The sequence below is a fragment of the Oenanthe melanoleuca genome, chromosome 12 (genome assembly GCF_029582105.1).
Source record: "Oenanthe melanoleuca isolate GR-GAL-2019-014 chromosome 12, OMel1.0, whole genome shotgun sequence".
Classification (NCBI taxonomy): Eukaryota; Metazoa; Chordata; class Aves; order Passeriformes; family Muscicapidae; genus Oenanthe; species Oenanthe melanoleuca.
Genome location: NC_079346.1, coordinates 4315384 through 4338834, shown reverse-complemented (window position 1 = coordinate 4338834; position 23451 = coordinate 4315384). Strand labels below are relative to the sequence as shown.

General features: G+C 42.3%; 1 protein-coding gene across 4 annotated transcripts in view; it reads left to right on the top strand.

Annotated features, from left to right (window-relative positions):
* Positions 1–23451, top strand: part of MITF (melanocyte inducing transcription factor) — a 97912-nt gene that overhangs the window by 27076 nt on the left and 47385 nt on the right. For 2 of the 4 annotated variants that reach the window (XM_056501365.1, XM_056501363.1), the window contains exon 1: positions 20868–20968. The exons of the other annotated variants lie outside the window; for them this stretch is intronic. In XM_056501365.1, coding sequence (XP_056357340.1) covers positions 20919–20968 — 50 coding nt within the window. In that variant the 5' untranslated portion in view covers positions 20868–20918. Of the gene's footprint in view, positions 1–20867; positions 20969–23451 lie in introns of those variants that run through there. 4 annotated transcript variants of the gene reach the window in all.

Sequence of the window (23451 nt, the reverse complement as noted above, 5' to 3'; positions counted from 1 at the left end):
GGCAGTGCAAACAAATAATTAAGTAGCAGATAGAGATTTGGTGCATGTATAAGTGAATATGCATAACCCCCCTGATATGCTAATATGGAGGAGGAAATACAGAGCTTTAGGTTTTGTGACTTGGATAAATAAACTGTTCTCAGGTAGTGGGGTAAAATGCCCAATGTGCTCAAGGGAATGTGGCAAAATAGAAGCCTCTGAGTACAGGAGGCTGTCAGGAATTGCAGACACAAGTCATTCAGCAGCTGTTTTCTTTAATACTTTTAAATGTTATTAAACTTTTAATGCAGATGGGCAAACCTTTCCTCATTTAAGCAATTAATTTTGTTCAAATGTCTGCAAGAGTGTATTAATGCTTGTAGCCCTCATCAGTTTTTTCCAGTTGAAAAGAGAAATCTGTAATAGTCTCCAGTAAGTCCATTTTGATATGTCCACTCTTCAACTCCTTCATCACTGGGTAAATGCTGTATGGTTTCTTCTCACAACATAAATATTTAAAGGGAACATAACTTGTCAGTGGAAACCATCTAATTAAAAGTATTAGGAGCTGTGTTTATTTATAACATGTATGAATAATTATTACTCAAAGTCTGGGTATTATTTTCTTGGGAAGTCCCTCATTAGAAACTCTGCATCATCAAGGGTGAACTGCACTGTTACTTAACCAGTTTCGGTTCACATCTGGGCAGAGGCAAAAGGAACATGCTGTGAATATGAAAGCAAATTTTCCAGCATCCCAGCATTTTTTGTAATTATTTTTATATACGTGTCTGGAGCTCGGACGCGCTCAGTGCTGAGCTGCTTGAGCAGTGCAGTGTTCTGTGCACAGTGTTGGTGTGGGTGGCGCAGGGAGGAAGGGGGAGAGCAGCCAGGGAGAAGGGGGGTGTTTCCTCCCTTAATGCCAGTGCTGCTGAGCATCTCTGGGCTGCCATGGACCTTCTGCCAGACTGCACTCCCTTGGTGCAGCTCTGCTTGGATTATACATCCAAGCATTTGGCCCCTCTCCATTTCCTGTAGAACAGGGACCATTGTTTGCACTTGGACAACAGTGGCTGTGTTTTCTAATTCAAAAAATGTCTTATAGAAGAGGCCTTTATCATAATTCCTGCTTTGCAAATGGGGAAATAGAAAGAGAGAAGGGAGCAGCTTACCCTCAGGTGATGGAGATGCACAGCAGTGAGGAACAGGATCCTTGCTCTCACCAAGTCCTGTAGTTATTTCATCTGATGTTAGTGCCATCAAGTAAAGCTCTTCTGTGAGCTTGTAAAAAAAGAGTTTATTGCAAAATATTTCAGAACATGAACAACCTTTCCCTCCATGCAGCCAGAGCTGGATTAGTTGCAATTACTGGTAATCATGGCCTAAAGCTACTGGCAGTGATATTCTTTGACAGGTAGTCAAAGGCTCAATAGTCGCTGCTGGAGCTGTGAGCTGGAGAGACCTGGCAAACAATAACAGTGACAGCAGGCTGCTTCTCATCCTTCAGCCTCCTGGAAGGGAGGTTTCTGTGCTGTCTGCTCGTGCTGGGGCTGGGAAGTGCTCTTCTCATGGGCCCATGCACAGAGTCAACTCTGACTGGCTCACTTGGTGAAGCTGTTACACAACACTTGTGCTTTCCTTGAACAGAACAAAACCAAAAGCCTTTGGGGTTTTTTGTCCTTATTTTCTCAATTCTTCAATGTTTGGTTTTTTCTTTATTACTTCCCTTTTTTAAAGATCTGATGGTTATGTTCTTCTTGGGCCTGTAAATACTCATCTCCTGTCCCATTTGTCTATCTCTGCATACATCCTGACAAGTATTCTTCCATTTTTATTGCAGTGATACTCATTTGTGCTCCCCACACTTTCCTGGCCCTGTCTTTTTTTGCTTCCTACCTCACCTGCCCTATCTCCTGCCTTTCTCAAGCTGCTGATGCTTCAGACTCCACTGCTAACACATTCCTTGGGATTGTTCCTCATATTCTCTGCATCTCTTTCTTTCTTTCATTTTCCTGTGCTCTTTTCTCCTGAAGGAGAAGGCCTCTTGGGCTGCATCCTTCCTTTTGTATTGTATTTTCTTCTTTTCACTTTATTCTCTGCCCTCTCCTTATACTATTGAAGAAATTAAATTCCTGTAGCTTCATGCCTGATAGCCAGATCTTGGTTCTTTGTGTTTTTACAGCATAAAGTAATCCCAGCTATACCTCTCTACTGTATATTGCTTTGTACAGCACAAACCAAGGGTGATCCCCACAACTCTTGTTTAGTGAATTTACTTAATTTGGGATGCAAATTGTAGGGAAATAATACAGAAACAAAGAATGGCAGTATTAGTTACAAATTTAGCTTGCAGGACAAGGAGAGGCTGCTTTCTGTATTGAGAATTTTTTTTTAACAAGTGGATATTGCAAGAATTTTGCTAACTGTCCACTTTTGAGACCAGGCTAGGAGGGAGAGCAAGCACTTCTGCAGGACATGGGTTTGTTTTGTGTTCAGAAGAGGATGACAAGTGATTCTGACCTCTCTGTCACTTTTTTTCTTTTATCCTCTGTTTGCTATCCATTAATCCTTATGTCCATGACCCAAACTAACCATAATGTGTGTTTTGTAGCTGTCATCTCACAGTGATTTATTTTTGCCTGTTTGCTCAGAACTGTTTGCTTCTGTGGCTAGAAATGGGATAACCAGGATTTAGCATGAGGGCTGTACTGCATGATGCCAGTGATGTTAAAGCCTTGCTGTGCTTCTGTCGTGGAAGAGGAGAAATTCAGCCTTGAATTTGCATGTTCCCATCATACAGCAAAGGAAAACTGAATTGGAAGCTGAGGCTTGATTGCATTTTCCTATTCTGTTCATAAACTATTATTTCCTGTTCACCCACCCCCTCCCTTCCCAAGACTAATTGAATTTAAGCAGAGTCGGCTTTGCATCTAAGAACTGGGTTCCTGAAAAATGCAGTGGAAATGAATCAATTAATGCCTTAAGAACTTTACCATAGAAACATCTCAGTTCTTCCACAATAGCAGCATTTTTTTTGGCTTATGCAACCAGTAGCATGTGAAAAAACTCTGTGCTGCTAAAGATGACCCATATGTTGACATGCTATTGAAACAGCAATGCACTTTACAGTATTTTAGATTTGATCAGCCATCAAGCAAAGTGTTTTCTGATAGTTCAGTAGTTTTTCTTAATTATGTGATGTTGTAGATGCTGGAACCATGCAGAACTCACAGGAGAGAAATGGCTTTGTCCAGTGTCCTGCTTCTGTCTTGTGAGAGAAATACCAAAACCAAAAAGGTGTATTTTGGAGCCTGGTTGTGGTGTGAGTGCTGTGAGCACCAGGAAGCCTAATGAAGAATTTGTCTGCTAAAATCTTGTGCTTTCCCCTCCAAGTGAAGCAGCCTCCTTGCAAACCCTTGAATTGCTCATGCCCTGTGTTCGTCGTGGCTGTGAGCACATCGCTTTTTGTTATTATAAGAATATAACTTTTGATATCTCGCCTGAGCGTGTTTGTTCATCAGCTGCTCTTAACAAGTACTTTGTGGATGCATCCTGCAGTCATCTGCCCTGCTTTTCTTTATATTTAGGCAAGGCAAAGGAGCTGTACTGAATACTGTCCAGATTGACCAAGGGTGGTCTGGGCTGTCTCCTTTGATTCTTAGAGTTCTGGCCCAGGATCTTTAAACAATGGCTTCTGTGTGGGTGCCTGAATCCAGCTCATGGCATCTGCAGCCTGTCATCCTGGCTATGGGGTGAGGGGTAAGAAAGACCAAGCTGGAAGGAGGAAAAGAGGACAGAGACAGGCAGGCAGCTTTCTGTCTTGAAGCTCAAAGCCTGATGTGAGAAGTGGGGGCTTCTGTAGGATTTGCTGGCTTGTCTGTGTTCTACATAGAAATGAATACTTGTGCTCTAGTCTGTGACAATGCAGCTGAAATCAGAGGCAAATGCTGGGGCACTGGGGTCTCCCCTTTCCCCACCAGTGCTCTGTAGAAACTGGAGAGATCTTAAGTGTTTTTTTCAGAAGTTTTGGGAAGACATTCTATGTCAAGATGTCTGTGCTGCAGTGTCTGGTGGCTTGAGTGACACTGCCAGATGGACTCTGCTCAAGTGGCTCTGACCACTGGCCAGGTCTTCACATGTCTGAAGGCTTAGTCATCTATTAGATGAAGTTTTTGAAATATTTTTATTTTAGTTTCTCAAACAAGACTTACTAAATTATTCTAAAACCTATGGAATACTCTTTGTTCTTAGTCCAATAGAAACAGTAATTTAAAACGTTTGGAGAAAGTGTTTCTCAAGATATGCTCTGGTATTTCTGTTGACTGAAATTGCTTATTAACTTGGTGATGCAGCAAGGCTGCTGTCTGGAATAGATCATCTGATACACTCTCTACTGCTCTGCTCAGTAAGTGTGTGTGTTTCCTTAAAAGTGCTACAAGAAGCACAAATATAGCTGGAGCACCTAGTCTGGAGTCAGGGACAAAAATAAACATGACATTATTATATTAGACTTGGCCACAGTTCTGACTGGTGGTGTGCTTTGATAACTTTGACATCTAATATTTTTAAGGTTCACAGGTTTTGCTAGTTTGGTGGATAAGCCTTTCTCAGTCAGTTTTTTCTTTGATGTTTGTGTTTTGGTGTTTGTATCCTTCTCTTTATGCTGCAATTACAGAAGGCCAGGGTTGTGCTTTTCCCTGCTCATACCAAAGTGGCACTTGGACATGATGCCCCAGCTGCCAACTGCAAATGCTTTTTTCTGGTACAGCAAGGTCAAAATTATAAAGACCTGCAATCAGCTCACTCTGCTACTTTACTAAAGCATTTCTGTAGCTCTCCTACCTCCCTTCCTGCACTGAAGCACCTAAATTTAGAAACGTTCAAGCCCAAGAGTTAGATTGTGCTGTGAATTTACCACAACTCATTTGGTGTGCATTAAGCCCATTCAGACAGTTAAATGGCAGTTCCCTTTCTCCTGCTGGTGTTTTGGGAAGCCATGGGCTGCTTGCCAGCAGAGTTTGGCCACTGGGCTGCTTTGGGTCCATGTCACTGCTATTACTCCCACTGCTATGCCAATAGCTGTATTTATATTTGCAGTATCACCAGCTACAGCCTTTCTATTTTAAGAATGCCTGGCATGCTGTAGCCTTTCCAGAACATGATTTGCACTCTTAGGGAGAATGAAAGATGCATCCAACAGAAAGGAGCAAGCTTGCAGAAGTTTGGATGTACATCAAGTTTCCTTGGGGCGTACCTTAAGAGAAATGATGGCTGGTTATGAATTATGACTGCTAGAAGATTTCTGTCACTTATAGAAAACTGACAAGGAGAGATTCTGACTGATTCTGATTCATTTCTTCCAATGCATATACACTGGTCAAGTACTTCTGTTTTCAGTTCTGAATAGATATTAGTTCAGTATTGTGGATTTGTCACTGAAACTGATGTTCAGTAAAGAAGGTGCTTCTCCAAGCTGTAATCTTTTCCTAAACCTGCTTTAAGGTGGTGAAAAGTGGTCTGGGTCACTGGCACTGTTGTGGAGTAGCAATATGCTGAACAACCTGTGTGTGTGTGCATGTGTTGGGTTTGAGCAGGAAAAATGCTGGAGGCTGACCCTTGTCTCAGGGGAAGAAGAGGAATTCAGCCACTCTGTGCAGTCAGATGTGATCTGTTGGTGTTAAAGAAGGCAGTCAGGAAATTTGCTGCTGCCACATGGAGTTCTGTGCTTGATGAGGAGAGGAGAACATGTGTAAGGTTTCAGTGGTTTCTTGTTGGCTCAGCTAACTGAATTTTAGTTGTCGACATTATTACAAGCTTACATGATATCTCTAGTTAATTCTATTAAAAGAGTTTGGCTGGTATGGACATTCAGTCTCTGAATCTCTTAAAATTACAGTAGGTCAACAGACAAACTTACAAGGATTAATAAAGAATTTAACAACGAGGGCCCAGAGAGTAAATTACTTGTGTAGCTTGTGTAGCAATACATGCACAGAGGAGTTACTGAAGAGTATCAAGAGTCTTGTTGCAGCTATAAATGTATTAATCTTTCCAGTGGGTGATGCAGTGCCTGGGCCACATCGTTGTTGATTCTGTGGCTGACACCTTTCTAATGTGAATGAACAAAAATATTTTAAAGCATATGATAAGTAAATGAAGAGACAAAGATTGAATGTCATCGTTTTTGCACCAGAGATCATTTGGGTTGGATGGTACCCACCAAGGTCTTTTGGACCAACCTCCTTTGCTTTGCTCTTCTAACAGCCCCAGCTCTAAACCATCTTGGCAGTGAGCAGCCAGCCAAGGAACCAAGACAGGCCCACAGATTTCTGATGTATTTTCTTTTTGTCAGAGGCTGCTGCCTTTCCTCCTGGCTGCCAGTGCTAGGCACTTCCCAATGCACTTCACAGCCTGGATGTTCCAGGTTCCAGAACATTGCCAGCTGTACTGATAGGTACATTGTGGGTGGGAAGAGTTTGTTTCCTATTGAAGAAATTAATTGCTGGTAACTTCCCACATTCTTCTTTCTCGGTTTTGTCACTGAATATTTTCCAGGAGCTGGGTTGTTTTTTTTTTCCGGTAGCAGTTTTGGCTGGAAAAGCTATAGGCTGTTGTTCAGTACTGTTCACTCAAAAGCAGCTAATATTAAGAGGAAAGCTCATTTGCATTTTCAGAACTTGTGGATGATTAAGTTTTTGGTAGCAGAGGTTTTTTTTCTTTATTTAAGTGCTAACAAAATATGTGCATGTACAAAAGCTGTGTTTGAGTGCACAGAGATTAAGCCAGCTAAAAATAGCGACTTCTGTGACCCTGCTGGAATTTTCTTTAAGCTTGGAAACACTGAAGTGTGTGTTTTGTCAGATTTGAATCATGAACCTTGAAGAAGAGCTAATGACTTCTTATTTCTCACCCCTAATCTTCAACTAGAGCATTCTTTATGTGAACAGCAAATCAGTCTGAAACTGTACCTCAGGCTTCATTTACCTTATTTAACTTTGCTTACTTGCTTTGTTCATTGTATCATTTTTTTTTCTGCTCCAGTGAATGTGTTTATAAAAGTCAATATTTTCAACCCTTATTGTTAGACCCATGCAAGCTGTGCAATTGTTGCTGGAGGTGACAGTTCCCCAAATCTGCCTTATCTTCTGTTGTTCTTAAAACCAAGCTTTTCCTCTTGTAACTCTTACCCCGATGAAATGTGTGGCTTTCTCTGTTACTCCATCTTGTTTTCCTGGCAGCTTAATGAAGATTTTTAGCTGGGACTAAATGATCCACTCTTGGGACAAAAGCTGTATTCTCTGCTACCTGTTCTGGTGGATCTGGTTGTAGACAAGAGATGGCAAAGCTCTCCTTGGTTTTGGGGCTGAGATTCATTTCTGACCTTCAAAAGTGTCCCCAGGATGTGCTGCACCCCAAGTGGCTAGGGTGCAATTAGCATTATCATTAATTATGTTTTACCAACAAAAGGACAAAAAGTGATTGAAACACCCCAGTTTGGTTGAAATAGAAATGTTCTGGTAGGAAACAATCATAATGTTTTGCATGTCCCTTTTGATGCAGATTTTCTTTCAGATATATTAGTATTTAAACTATAATAGATGTTTTGCTAATTGGTTGAATCCTTGCTTCAAAAAATCTTTTCTTTAAATTCGTCTCTGTTTCTGTGTAGAACAGAATTGCAAAAAATAAATTCCAGTGCTTGACTAGCTCTCTTGCTTGGCATGAAGTTGTAGAGCACTTAAAATTCCTCATACAACAGCTTTAATTGCTTGCTAATCTTGCCTAAAGATTGGCTGAGAATGTGGGCTCAGTTCTCCTGTTGCTTATTCTCAGTAGCACAGGCTGCAAATGCTTGGGGAAAATGCACTGGGAGCATTTATTTTAGAAGGTGGGTGAAGGGGTATGGAAACACTTGCCTAGAGGTCAAACTGTTGACATTTTAGTAGTTGGTTATTGATCTCAATCAGCAGCCTGACAGTTGTATGGCTTTGTAGAATGAGTTAATAATTTCTTGGTGTGATACAAAATCAACACCCAATTGACCCGAGCCCCTGAGTGTGACCCTGTGGAAGGGGATGGTGTGAGATGCTGCTCTGCTCCTCAATGAGCAGCTTTTCTGCACAAAGCCTGCCCCAGAGCTGTGCCTTCCTCTTTCCTTCCCACGTCCTGCTGGGCTTTGATGAATGTCTTAGTGCTCATGTTGGTGGCTGTTCCCTTTTTTTAGAAACAAATCTTGCCCGCAGTAACTCTGTATCCACAGTGAGTAATGGAGAAATCATTGCTCGTTAATGATTCACTTGCAGGTTCCTGTATTGCTCTTGCTCAGTCACTGGTGTTGCTGTTGGCTCCAAAGTGTTGCTCAGCCGAGCACTTAGACCTGATTTTCATAGTTTCAGTGGGGTTATTGTAATGACAGGGTGGTGGGTGGCTGCCCTTGGTTACTTGGTTATTTGGTCCAAAATATATCCCTCCAGAGCTGGTCCTGATGATGCTTCTGGTGGGATTGTAGAACTTCTGTGCTGTTGAACCTTTCAGCTGCTTAAAGGCCACTTTTACCAGCTATTTTTTGTTAGTTTGCAAAGACTGTTGTTGGTGTTTGCTTAAAGGCTACTTCATGATTTACACCAGCTGTGTGTATCCCCTCTGTGCTCAAGAGGTTAAATAATAAACTTGGAATTTCCATTTTGAACCTTATTTTCAGGTAAAGTTCTCATCCCAGCCTCTCCAAAATGTTTGTTTTCTGTGTGCACACTTGGTGATGCACTTTCTTGGGAAATGCCAGTGTTTTGCTGCTGCAGTTACAGGAATGGTGCCTCTAATCAAGGAGCAAAAGCAAAATTCAGCTCTTAATAACTCAGAAACAGAATCCTGAAGGATGCCTGGGGTCACAGAGTCCAGTCCTTTGTCTTGGTCGTGCCTGTCATATCCTCCCTAGGCTGATTGAGTTACGCAGACAGAGCTTGCCTAATAATTCAGCTTCCTATTTTGTAACAGTCATTATTGTAGGCTGTTTCATGGTGCTATTGTTCAAGTAAACTAAGGAAAAAAAAAATAATAAAAAGGGGCTCACACAAGAACAAGAGGATGCTTTCGCTGCTTTTGGCTTGGTTACTTCCTGTGAAAAAAAACATTTGCCATGCAATACTTGGGATCATTCAGCAGCAGTCAGCCCAATAACAGAAATTAATAACCTCAAAACCCCTAGAAGCTTTAGGGTGTGAAAATGCTTTGGCCTGACTTTTGAATATTCAGCATTTTTTTTTTTTTTTTCGTGGTGTCTACTCACCTTTCAGTCTGGGCAGCCAAAGCCCAGTGGCTCCGAGTCATTTTCCAGCACCTTTTGCAGGATAACAGAGGCCTTGGGTTTGGTTCTGCTACAGTTCACTCTGCAGTTGGTGTAAAACCTGCACCCCGAAAAAAGGAAGGGGAGAAGCATGGCCTCTGCTTGGTCAGGGCATGGGAGGAGCAGCAGACCCCAGCCCAAGGGGGTGTGTGGTGGGAGGCTTCATCAGGTGAAGCATGGCAGACTGGGGATGATTTGGGACCCTGTTGGTTTTATTGCTTTCAGAAGTTCCTGTAATTGATTTGATTGCAGAGAAGAAAAGCAGAGTTTTGTACCCAAAGCAGTTCTTGTGGCTTTTCTTGTTTCTTTTTTCTCATACAAGGGAAGGCTTTCCTGCGGTCATTCCCCCACTGTCACTTCACAGTAATGGCTTCATCCCCTCTCTGTTTTCTTCCTTTCTTGTTGCCCTTCTCCACTTTCTCTTCCCCACAGGCTGCCCTTTCCCTGTGTGCCACCTGTTTGCTCCTGGCACAGTTGGGGCAGGGCAGGATCCAGGAGCTGCACCTCTGCCTCCCTGAATCCATCAGCGCTCCTGCCAGGGAGCTCAGAGCTGCCTCTGCCTTCCACTCTGTGCAAGAATGTCTCTGTTCAGATTTATTTTTTAATTGAACTTTGTGTCTCAAATGAAGGAGATCAAAACATGATTTATTTTTCTTTTAATTTTGTGAGGGAAGTCCCTTCAAACAGCCTGAGGTTGCTCTACACCGTGTTGATCACAGAAATTGTTCGAGAGTCCTGGGCCTAAGCTCATATGGGGAAACAGCCCTGGATCAATGAAAGAAAACATTCAGCAATATGCATTTTATACAAGCATTTAAACTTTTTTTTTTTTTTTTTTGGTTTTGTTTAGTAATAAAAGGAACAAAGCTATTATTAGTGACCATGGGCTTGGGAGTTTGCTAAAGCAGCAATAGTTACTCATCTGTTTTCATTTGCAGAAGTGTTCTAACAAAGGCAGCCACAAATGCAGCAGCAGGGTTAGGAGGTGGATGGTAGGAGTGGAAGTGCAGTTTCTGGAAGCCAGTGCTTACTGAGACCTTTCTGTTTAATCTTGGCTCTGTGGCCAACAGGAGCCCAGGTCCTCTTGCCTTGCCTTGGATTGAAACGTGAAAGGATGAATCCCCTGGGTAAGTCCTTGGTCCTTTTTCTTCTCTGAGCTGCAGCAGAGCTCCACAGAGCAGTTGTCCCTCCTGGTGCCAGCCTGGGGTTGTGCCTGCACGTCAGCTCCTGCAGCTGTCTGGCAGAGATGGAGAAGAACCAGTGGTGTATGATCATTTAGTTTTAGTTTTCCCTCTCTCCTCCCGGCTCAGGTAGGAATGAAATAGAGAAATTACCTGACTTGGAAGCACAAAAAAACGCCAATCTTTTCTTGCTCATTTCTTTTTCTTTTCCAAACCAGCTGAACAAGCGTGCACAAGACCTTTTGCATGTGCTTTCATGTGCAGCCAGCTGGGTCAGGGTTTGCTCCGTGGCAGATGCTGTGGACTGCAGAGCTGACTCTGTACGTGGTGGGATCCACGCTGCCTGCAGGGACAGCTTCCTCAGGTGCAGAAAAGGCAGGCAGGTTTTGGCTTAAAATGCTGTGGTGTGCCCAAAGATTCTATGGGAAATCAGAATTAAATACTCCTATTGATTTCCTTGGGTTTGGGACCATGTCCCACTTAAGTTTGGTTGTGATGTGCTGAATACGTGCCTGAATTTAGTGCTGGAATTAAATGCTTCATGAGAGTTGCTGTCTAATAATCTCAATCAGCCTCTTCTTCTTCCCAATCCAGCAGCAGTTAAAAGTCTGATTTCTAATTGGAGTTTACATCCTGAGGCTGCTATGACAAAAACCATGAGAAATATCTTGAATAAGTAACAAATTTCAGGAATTGCTGTTTGCCCACATGTCTGCGTGCTGAAGATACAAACTTAAAACCATGGGATTGCAGAATACCTAACTGGAAAGGAGAGATGCAGGAGGAAAACTCTTGTTAGTGCTCAGGAATCTGTTGGGGCAGCTGAGCCACAACCTAGAAAATTGCAAGTATTTTTCTAGGGTCAGAAATGATGAGAAGAGATAGGCAAGGGAGGAGTGATTGAGCTGCTTTATCATGCTGCTTACAGAAACGTGAAATTTAGCATGATAATTGAATAAAAGGTCTTATCTGTAGTTACCGTTGTTAATGGTCAGAAACTGCCATCTAAGAGGACAGATTATTTAATTTGCACTAATGTTGTAAAAACATACTTTTTTTCCTGGATTTTATGCAAACATTTTTAAAAACACCCAAACCTTCTCTCTGCACTGTGTGGAATAATATTTTCCTTTCAAAGATGCAAAACTTTTGGAAGTAGACTGATAGAATAGGAAAGATGTCAAACTTGGTGATACTTTTACACATGATGTGTTGGAAGGCTTTTTTGGTTTTTAGGAGTGGGTTATTAAAATTTTTCATTCTCTAGTTTTCTTTCTTTTTATTGTTTTGAAAGTTTTGCAAGCATAATGAAGTATGTAGGCACGAAAGTTTGAAGTGACCTGGCAATAAAGGGAACAAAGAAACCTTCACCCTCTTGAAACAGGATTCTGCACACAGAACTCCAGTTTGCTTGGTTTTCCTCCATGGCAAACAAATTTTTTGAAGTTTACTTTGGCAGGAATTCCCACCACCATTTTTGTTAAGCAGAAATAGAAGGGTGTTTCCAAGCAGCATGTTTCTTTGTTGCCATGTGGAAATACAGTTTTAAATCTGTTTTCTGTAGGCACTTTGTTTTGTTTTTTATTTCCTTGTCTTCTTCCCATGCATCTACGGCTTCCCAACACCACTGGGAATTGTGGAATAATAGATTGGTTTGGGTTGGAAGGCATCTTAAAGATCATCCAGTTCCAACCCCCCTGCTATGGCCAGGGGCACCTTCTTCTAGACCAGATTGCTCAAACTATTTTAAGATAAATAGTTCTATTCATGTGTTTGATTGAAATTAGGAAAGAACTTCGTTCTGGCTTGAACTTGACTGTTTATATTTTTTTGCATGTGAAATGTTAACTGATACAAAAATGCCTGCAGGTTGAGATCCACCTTAGATTTGCATATTTGGTTTTACAGTCCTAAGGAACTTTATTACATTTAATCTTAAATGAAAAATTATAAAGAGGGACTTTGCTGTAGAAAACCTATCAGTTTTCTGCCAGCATAATTTTTTATTTAGGTGCTCCAGTGGTTATGGAAAACCTTATAGGAAACCCCTTGTGTATTGCTGCTTGGAGGGTAGTATTTGAGAGGTTGATAAATGATGTTGCTGTTGAACAATGCAATGAGAAAATGATAAATTGAGGAGTTTTTGTGCTTAAAACCTTTTTTTTTTCCACCAGGCTATGGCGATTCAGCCACCCCTGCCCTCTCCAGCTGTTACTTGCATGTGGACATGGAAAGAGCTTTTCATCCTCTCAAACAATCACTTTTTACATTCACTGGAATCACAGTAGCCTTTTATTACCTTTTTATTTTTAATAGCAGTATACTGAGGTTTTCCTTTACTAAGAAGTAGTACAGTTTACCTGAAGAAGTAACTGTCAGGCTGGTTTTGGTGTCAGCACCTTCCTCCTGGCACTTGCTAGTGCTTCATCTGCATTTTTTGTCCTGGGCCACCACAGTACCAAGGTCTTGGACCTGTTTGAAAGCCCTTTGGCCTGGGAACTGCTTTATTCTGGCTGACTCTGCAATCCCCAATTTACCTGATGCTGGTTCTGCAGAGGCATGTGGTGGGATGGGTGGAGAAAATTGATTATTATGGTTTTTTGCCTAGGGCTTTTTTCCTCTTGTTTCGGGGAATTTCTCAATCCCAGTCTGTAAAGATCTAATGTGCTGGCTTTTTAGTAGTACTAAACACTTGTAAGATTTAAAAAAACATATGTAATCACTGAAATATTAATGTCTTTGGTTTCAAACATCTTGGACAATTTAATCACAAGAATATATTGATGCATTCGATCTGGTTTGGGTTTTTTTAGTGCAACTTTTTCAGTTTAGCATTGTTTTGTGTTTTTGAGATCATCTTCGTTTTCCCCCAGTTACTTTTAGTAAACGATTTTAGCAGCAGGAGCTAGTGTAAGTGTCCTTAGAAAGCACTTGCTCTGCCAGACAGGAAGGTGTTTTTCAGGTTCCATACTTTGGTTTTGTGTATTTAATCATTGCTTCTTTCAGAATAAATTAGCCTGTATTAAAAGCACACCAGAGGCTGGAGTTCTTTGTTCCCAGGCTGTAAATAACATGGTCAGTGAAGGTGTTTTCATTATGCTTCTTTCTTGAACTTCAGTGGAAATTTGGGGTGGTATTTTCAGGATGTTGAGCAGTTACAGGCTGTCAAAGGTTTGGGTTTTCATTCTGCTGTGACAAAGTTTCTTCTCTGCTAAGCCTGTGAGCCTGGCAGGTTTAGCTTCAGTTATGTCTTGTGTTTGTCAGTGCTGAGTAGAATAACAGGACATGGCTGTTGGCTGCAGAGGATGCAGCATTTCTGGGATTTAGAGATGTGGTTTCTGCTCCTGTCCCCAAGAGGCTCTGCTCTAAATCCTTGTATTGGGAGTCATTATGGGTGATGATATCTTGGCCAGGTGATGTGTGGCTGTTGGACTCTCCAGCTGCTGTCTTGTCTTCAAAACGTGTCCCTCTTAAATCTGCTCTGGATGAGAGCTCCTGCTCTGCGTGCTTTCTGTCTACTTTAGACTGTCTCTATTTGTAATAGGTATTTCTTGAGTTGGTTTGTTTTAGGGGAGCCTCTAATCTTAAATTTGGAAAGGAGGGGTTGCATTTTTGAGGTATGATTTACTGCTCTAATTCAGCACAGTGAATGTGAAGGCAAGAGCTCCTGTTGGGTGCAATATTCCAGCACTACTTCAGATCCATCTGCTCTGCCAGGAGATTGCTTTGCTCTACATCTGTCCTTTTGGAGCCTCTGGCTGCAGGGCATCTTCTGTGTTCAGGAAATGACTGGACATGGCACTCAGTGCTCTGCTCTGGTTCAGAAGGTGGTGGTTGGTCAAAGGTTGGATTTGTTGATCTTAAAGGTCTTCGCCAGCTTTATTGATTCTGTGATTCTGTGTCGTGCAATTTATTACTGGCTGCTTTATTCCACAGTGACCTACTTTGATTAGGCAACCAGTCTTTATTTGCAAAGGAGCATGTTGTTCCTTCACCAATCCTCCAGCTGGAAATGGTTTCGGGTCTGAACTTCTCAGAATGAAACTGTTGATACCAATTTAATCTTGTTCATGGCTGGTTTATATCGCTTGGTGACGTGCCAGGGTTGTTCTCTCCTGGGTGTTTGTTTCTCTGCTGTATTTATAGACAGCAACACTCACTCCTGTCAACCTCCAGACTTTTCTTTAGCTTCCCACTATAATGTGGGCTTGTTTCCCTTGTCCCCTCAATTTTAGCTCCTTGTTCTTGAGCACTAGCAGGAGCCCTTGCCCACAGGGCACACACAGGTTTTGCACTTGGAGCTCTGGTGCTTCTCCATCCTCTCTGACATTGCCTTGTCTGATACAGCCTGAGGCTGCTGCTTTTTGTGCTTTGCCTTGCTGGCCACTTGTGACATCGGGAGTGACTCATTCCCCTGGGCTCCTCTCAGTCCCATTGAGTTTAAATTCATCAGAGAAATACTGATGATGTACCATATCCTGTTGTGCTTTGAAAGATCCTAATGGAGTTGTGGCAGCTCACCAGAAGGATGAGCTGTTTCTCTTGACCTGTGATCTGAAACAACACAGACCAAATCCAACAGATACAAATCAAGGGGAATTTTATCCATGAGTTGCTTCCCTGAAGTGTCAGTGAATCCAGGCTGGAGCTTGAGCAGAGGCATTTGGAACAGATGTTTCAGGTTAATGGAGAAGAGATTGAAGAGCTTATTTTGAAAGAAAATAACTGGGAATATGAAGAGGGATACAGGAAAGCCAGTGAGCAATTCAGGTGTGTAATCTGGTAATAAGCTTAAATGTTGTCCCTTTATAAGGGGAGGAAAAGAAATGTCATTTGACTGTGGAGTGAGCTCAGGCAGTGCCCTGCAGCCATAGCTGGTGGGAGTTCAGCATGGGCTGGGACTTGGAATTGTTGAAATTTCCTTTCTCTTAGAATGGCAGAACAGGGCTGTGTTAAAATCTGAGAGCCAGGAGGGCAGTGAGAGCCAGGTCCTCTGTTCCTGAGGCCACTGCTGCAGGCTGTTTATTTGGGGTGACTGTTGTTTCACCCTTTGCCTCTTTACCCTTTTCATCCCAGCTCAGGGCACGGCCAGATGCCTGGGGAAGAGGGAACAAAGCTCCATCTAGTGTGGAAAGGGAGATGTCTGGGGGCTGGCCAAATGAGAAATCCTACAGAAGCTGCTTTTCCCTAGCCCAGGCATTGGGGTTGCTTTTTTTGTTTTGTTTTGTTTTAATAGGATATTAATATTTTGTGTATAGGATTGCAAAGTGCTTTGGCTGTGCAAATGTTAGTTGAATAAGGCTGCCATTGACAGCTGATATTAATTTTTGGTACTCTAGAAGTGTGTGCAGGATAATACAGGCTTTAACACAACTTCAAGTAGTCTGTAGTGTCAGTTCAAGGGAAAATTAAATATATATCCTTCTATTAAGATTAGGAATTCTGTAGCCAGGTTGCAGCTGTGTGAAGGGAAGTGGCACAGAAGTATAACACTTTTAAGGCAGAATATCTTAGTTTAAGATGAAGGTTAAAATTTGTACAAAAATAAACTACAGTAAGCTAGATGATAAAATGTGTAATCCATTTACATTTGCATTATCTGCTTCTAAAAACAAGAAAAAATGGAAAACCATCTTGTTTGTTCTGAAGTTTGTAAAAGAATATTTTCTTTTTCCTCCCTGAATACTTCAAAAGCCAATTGTAGTTTCCTGAATGTGGCTTTGCATCAGCCTCTCTAAAAGGAAGGGAAAAATATATTCAGTATACTAGATGTATATTGGCAACTAAGTATCAGGCAGCCACTAAATTTCTGAATTCTTTAATGGTTTTATGGGAAAAAAAGCTACTACAGTTTAATTCAGATTTCTTATGTGGGTTATGAAGGAAACATTTTTTTGTTTTCCTTCATCCACCTGTGTTGTCCCATTCTAATCCAAACATGCTGCTTGTCCTCCTGCCTGCAGCACCTCTGCTGCAGTTCAGTGCCAAAGACCACTGGGCAGAATTGGTCCTTTCCTGAAGGGGTAAATCTGTGTAATCTGTGGGAAGTTGGGATCAAACATCTCTCTGGGTTTTTGTTGTTGTTTTGGGGGTTTTCAGTGTTGTTTTGGGGTTTTTTGTTGTTTTGGGGGTTTTCATGGTTTCCAGCTTGTTGGGAATATTGGGCTGCCTTTTGTTTCCAGCATGTTGGGAGAACTGGGGATTGTTCCTGCTGGAGGGGGATCATGAGGAACAGAAGGTGGTGAGTACAGAGAAGGTGAGGTTTTCTTTCACACTGGTGGGCTGAGGTGAAGGCATGGTTTGCAGCACTGATTTCTGAGCCAAGGAGCTGAAGAAATGGCAGGGTCACTGTGCTCCAGCAGCACATTTGCCAAGCAGTTGTTTCACCCAAAGGTGCAGCTGCAGGTCCTGAGAGCTGCTCCAATACTGCATTTTAGGGACAGCAGTACAGTTGGCTGCTGGGCTCCAGCAAGTCTGGAGCTGCACATCATTTCCAGGTGACTTTGCTGCATGTTTATGAACCTGGCTGACTAATGTAGCACTGTACAGTTGCCTGCTGAAGCCTAAAATAACAAAAGGTGTGAAATGCTGCTCCACAACAGTGGTGGGTGCTCCTGCAGGTACTTTGCCAAGGTCACAAATGCTAAGTAAACCAGATTAAACAAAACCCTGTTGCAGGAATGCATGATTAACCATAGTCTTTGCAGGATTTATTGGTTATAACCTAAGCCCTGCCTTTATTTTTTTTGTCCTAGTAACTAAGGCAGATGTGAACTTCAAGTCCAGTGAAACATTTTTTGGCTCTTGCCTCTGTTTACATGATTCAGGAGTTTGCAGTAGTTCCACAACAAATATAGCTTTGAACAGAAATAGCCATTCAAGTGCTGTGCTTCTGGCAGTGCAGAACAGATTAGAAGGGTCTAACAGCAAGGCTTGTAAATAGTTTTGAGTTCACTGTGTTTTTTTCAAAAGTCTATCAAGGGCTGTAATGTATTTTGAAAAGTAAGAAGTGGTGTTCCTGCTGCAGCTGATGTGGACAGCATTGCTCAGTTGTCACTAAACTGTGCAAAACATGGGCTGTGCTGAGCAGTTTTACTTGAGAAAATCCCATTTTCTAGAAACTCAGCAGCTGTTTTAATTTTTGAGATTGTATTTGGTTGCATAAAGTTATTTCTGAAGATTTTTCCTGATGTCTCCTCTTTGAGATGTGCTTGTGCATTTTAGAGCAACATAAGACATGAAGAGCAGAAGGGTGTTTGCAAAATTAAATTAAGTCTGTGTATTAGCAGGGCTCTATCTGAGGTGTTAAAAGGCCTATAAATAGATTATGGTGGATCTTTTTGTATATATTTTTGACTTTGTGAAATGAAGAAGTGTAAATGTTGCTTGCATGTTTTTATTTTGAATGAGACTTCATTCTGTACCATGGTTTTCATTTAATATTTCTGTTATTTACAGTGAACCCATGCTTAAGTAATTATTTTCCTCATTCTCTCTCTGATGTTCCTGAGCAGTTTCTGGCTTGAAACAAGATTCAGAATTATTTTGATGAGAGAAGAGAAGGAATTACTGTAATAGTCCTTGGAGATGCAATTCCCCAGTGCTGAAGGCTTTAAATGAATGCTAAATATTTCTATGAAAGGCTGCAGTTCCTGCAAATGTGACAAATTTAAAGCAGAAATTGCAGCTGTTGGATGGCAGGTGAAAAGGTCCCTCCTTTTATAAATAATGTGTTTATAGCATATGCACTGTGCTGCCCCAGCCATCCTGCCCCACAGTGCACACTCAGGTTGTAAGCCCACAGAAACTGTGCCCAGCTTGGAGAATCCTTGAATTTGGGGTTTGGGAGAGGTATCTGGTGGCTGTTTACTGGGTGTGCCTGTACTGAGGATGCTGCTGACAGCATAGCAGTGGTCTGATGGTCTGAAGAGCCTTGGTTTGGATTCTCCCATGCCAGGCATGTTGTGGGGGCATTGAGTGTCCTAAGAAAGGGAATTGAGGGCCACCTGCCTTTAGTTGTTTGCAGTTGGGCAATTCTTCCATTTTGCTTCTCCTCAGTTAACAAGTTTGTAAACATCACTAATGCTTCCTTACATGGACAGCTGGAGCTTATCCCACCTTCCTGTCTGTGCTGTGAAAACCCAAGGCAGCAAGTCTGGCACATCTGTCCTGCAACTGCCAATTGTAATTGCAGTGTAAATATCCAAATGGTTGGTAAAGTAACTTGTTGCTGAATAAGGGCTTTTTTTACCCCCACCCAAGTAGTTCAGCTTGCACAGTCACACAGTCCTCTTTGCCCCAGTAACTTTTCCACAAATAGATAAAAAGGTAGAAGAAACATGAGTAATGCTTAAGGGACTCCAAAATTGAAATTTGTTCCAAGCATGGGGACACTGAGGAATTGGTTTCTGCAGCCTGGAGAATTGCTTTCTTAGAAAGAAGAGTTGCTAAAGACATTTTCTGATCTGATCAGGTCCTGTAATGAACAGTTAGTGCTGTGGCTAGAGACTAAAGTGAGAGTTTGCATAATATCTGTCCAAGACTGGTTTAATGTTAGAATTATTGCAGTGATGTGTTAGGGGTTGTTTGTTCCTTTTCATGTTGTATTTAGTGTTGTGAGCAAGTCCTACGTGCTGATAATGCTGAAATACCAAGCACAGAATTCACTGTGTGGTTTTCATCATGACTGTTCAGGATTCTTAATCATTCAAAGCAAATCTTCCATAAACACTTTCCCTTTTGCTCCTCAAGATCCTGTTTGCTCAGCATGCCAGAGCAAGGATGTCATGTGCAGGAGATGAGGCTTCCAGCTGCCTCATCCTCTTTGGAAAGCACTGAATGGTGCTGCAACCCTGCAGTCAATAAGCAGAAAACCTTGGATGAATGGAAAGGTTTAGGCTGGGAATTGCTGCTCCTGGTAAGCCTTGAGGGGCACCATGGCTTTTTAGCTGGGAAGGATCTGGGCATGTGAACTATGGATACAAGCCGTGGACACAACATGGTTGAGCCTCGTCTTCTGCTGAAAACTGCCTCTGGGAATAAACTTGCTACCCAGCTGTGGAGGTGATAATTTCTAAACCAAGATATGATGGAAAGGTGCTGTGAAGCCAGACCTGGGCACTGTGTAGTTGTAAAGTATCAAAAAGTGTGGTGGTCATACGTCATCTTCCCTCTCAGCGTCAGTGTTATCGTCTCTGTTTACCTAGATAAAAAAAAGGTAAATTCTGCATTACAAAATCAAAAACTACAGAGATTGCTAGTGGAGCGTTATCTCCTCACCTTTTCTTTTATCACCTCTTGGTTGTTTTAGCAATCTGTCTTTTTGTTTTGCTAATTTGTGTAGAGCCCTTTAGAGAGGAAGTGCCCGTAGATGTGGTGTCTGAAAAATGGTTCAAAAAGCCTTTAACAAGGTCAGATTTTTAAGTGAAAGGCAAATCTGCTTCATGCCTTTTTTTCCTTTTATTTTTTGGTAATATTTTTTCTAAGTTTGTGATGGAAACACTGAAGTTTCAGGAAAAGTGTCAAACCAATACTGGGTAACACAGCTACGTTTTTAATTCCTTTAGCCCTTCATGGGGCAGTTTTAGGAGCTTGAGGTATTTGTGTACCTGCTTTTCTGAGGGTTTCAGCCTGTTTGAGCAGAGGTGGAGCTGGGGAAGTGGTGTGTTCACTGTCCACTCTATACCTTTCCAGATGCAGTTCCAGCACTCAGGATTTGCATGTCCAGTGGTTCCTAGGTGGAGGTTCACCTAGATGAGCCTTGAATGTGAAGAAATTACATCCCAGAAAACAAATTTGTCTCGCACCCACCCTTTCCCTTCATCTTTTTCGTGATAAAGATCGTGAGAAAACGGTGCTGTTACAGACAGCCCTTATCCACTGATGGTGTTAATGGCCTGATCACACCCCTTTTAATTAATGAATGGGAGAAGTGCTTTCAATGCCAGCCCGTGTCTTGGGTTTCTGGCATTCCTTGCGGGGCGGTGAGGGTGGTGCAGCCCCTGGGATCCTCTCAGCCCACGGCAGTGCCCGGAATTTACCCCAAATCCTGCGGATGCAGGAGGTTTCCCCAAATCCCTTGGATGCAGCATCCTGCGGTCCGTGCCCATCCGGAGGAGGCTGCGCGGCGCTCCCATGCAGGTGAGACAGGGATGCAGCAGGATGCTGACTCCAAACTCCGGGGCTCTTTTGGAGTCCTTTCGTGGTCCCCCCTGCCTGCAGCCCGTTGTTTTCCCCTCGGTAGGTGCTGGATTGCACAGGTCTGCAGTGCCGGCAGCCGCTGCTCCCTGGGGATTGGAGTTGCCAGGTCCTTATCTGGAGCCTCCCCTGGAGACACAGCCGGCCCCGGACGCCGCTTGACTTTCACCCGGGGGTGTTCAGCAAAAGCCCTTGGACACCAAATTTGGGGGTGAAGGATGGAAGCTGTTCAGATGTTGATGCCCTGCTCCTTTGACAGCCTCTGTCTGTGAGTGATGCTTTGCCAGGGCGCCGTGAGCGGATTGTTGTGGGGCTGGTTTGGTGCGGTGGAGGTTGTGCTCTGGAAGTGACAATACTGGGCTTGGGACTGGCCAAGCATTAACAAAACTGCTGTAGGATAGTCCTCTGCAGAGCCACAGCAGCTGGCTGGCAGCTCAGATGCTGATGGTGACTTTCAGGAGGAGAAGCTCTGTGTTTAAATATATAGACATGTCTCCTGTTCATGGCAAAAACACAGATTTGGGCTAACAGAGGTTCAGTTTTGGTGTAACAATACTTGGTGTGTTATTACTGTTATAATATGTAAGTCTTTGAGGATACCTTAGGTTTGCAATTTTTCATCTCCCTTTTATCAGCAGTGGTAGTAAAGGATTGTAAAATGTGACCTTTGCAGCTTCTGGATTGAACCTCTTAATTTTACCTTGTTCCTTAATCTGGACAAGATCAAGCTTTCCAGGCTACACTGCAAGCTGTGTCCCCAAGTAAATGGGCATTCAAGCAGATCAACTTACGGCATTTTATTAAGTCAACACTCATGCAAAAGCCACCTCCAGAGCTTAATAATTATTTACTAAGTGCTCCTGGGTCATGAGAGAGGTTTTCATTAAGTTCAGAAAGCATTATGTTCAGCCACTTGTGAAGGTGTGTTTTAAAGACAGGAAGAAAAATGGAAAACTACTACATGGTGTACTACAACGTAAAAAAAGTCTTAGCTGAGGATTGAAATGTTTTTGTTTGTGGAGTTGGCTTTTGTTGGAGAGGTTTGGGGTTGGGGGGGACTTGTTTGTATTTTTTTTCAAAGCGGATTGGTCCACCAAATTAATTTGATTTGAAGTTCAGTCTCTAGTTCCTTGGTGTAGGTGTGCGTGGTGGATGGATGTTGCAGGGTTTTGCCTTCCCTGCCCAGCCAGGTGCACTCAGTGCATCCAGGCAGATGGGTGAGTGCCCTTTGGGCTGTGGGCTGTTCTGTGGGTGCAGCCCATGGTGCAGGGCAAGCAGTTCAGCTCAGGATACAGAAGCATTTAGGAGGCACAGAAAACTTTTACCTGGATGATGTAGCAGGCAGCCTGTCTCTTTAAACGTGTAACCTTCAAGTGCGGAAACCTTTCATGTAGAGCCTGAAACGTAGTCCTGGCTTTATTATAAAGGCTGATAGAGGTCTCCACATCGTTTTTGTAACTGCTTTGTCCTTGGCAAGTCAGGACGTAGGAGGGTGCCAAATCTTGGGCTTGTTTTTTTTGGTTTTTTTTTGCATTGATACTTCAAGCAGCGCCAGGCAGTTGGCGTGGGGAGCAGAGTGTCGCTGCAACCCACAATCAATTATTAAATGTTAGGAATGAGGTACAAAGTGCTCCAGGGGAAATGCTGTAGTAGCTGGAATCCCTTACCTTGGCTGAAGGGGAAGAGGGATTGTGTAGGGTTTTTTTTTTTTTTTTTTTTTTTTTTTTGTTGTTGTTGTTGTTTGTGGACTCTGCATTTTGTATTAGACTTTTTTTGGGGTGGTGGTGTGTGCAACCCGGCTCCTCCTTGCATTTAGTTTTTTCCTTTTGCTATTCTTCACTTTTCTGTCACTTCTTTCTGAGGCAAACAGGTCAGAAACTACTACAGGCATTGCTGCTTCAGCCACATATACAGTACAGGGAACAAAAAGTGTCTTGAGATTTTTCTGCTTGGTGGAGAGATTGAAAACAATATGTACGAATCAGCTTTAATTTTGAAGAAATTTTCTACGAGTGATGTTGGGAGCTGAGTGGTGGTTTCTGAAAATGTCTTCTGGAGATCAAGTATTTAAGTATCCACCATTATAGCATAGAACAATCTTAATCTTGAAAGCAAGGAGATGAGAGATTGCCAACATTACTACTCAAATGTGGATGCTTTTATTTTCTCTGTGAATAATTATGAATGGGATGAGGGTAAGACATAAACAAAAGCGTTTAAATCCGATGCTATTTCTTACCTCTGAGATCTGGTGCAGCTCAGTGGATTTCTTGAGGTGCTAAATCTGCTTTTCATGGCTGATTTCTCTGTGGACTAACCCATTAACAAACAGCTGGCATGAATGGAGGGAGGAGAGCAGCATCCTCCCTCTTCTGTGCCATTTCTCAGTTAAGAGCAGGGTAGTCCATCCTGCCCTGAACAAGTGACTTTGAAGGCTTTTTGTCTAATTTGTCAAAGAAACATTAAATTGGAGATTTTTTTTTCTTAAAAAATATTCAAAAATAGTTAAAAGTTTCTAAAGTAGTTAAAAAGCAAAGTTGAGTTAATTTTTTTTCCAGTTCAAAGTCTCCAGAGAAGTTTCTTAATTCATGCATAGGTAGTGCAAAATAATGCTTGTACATCAGATAACTCATAACTAATGCATGTGAACCAGAGCATTTGTTTGATCAATTTATAGAATCTGAAAACAAAACTGTGCAACAAAAAATGAGTTTGTCTTTTTGCCTAAGGAGACAGATAAAATAATCAGTA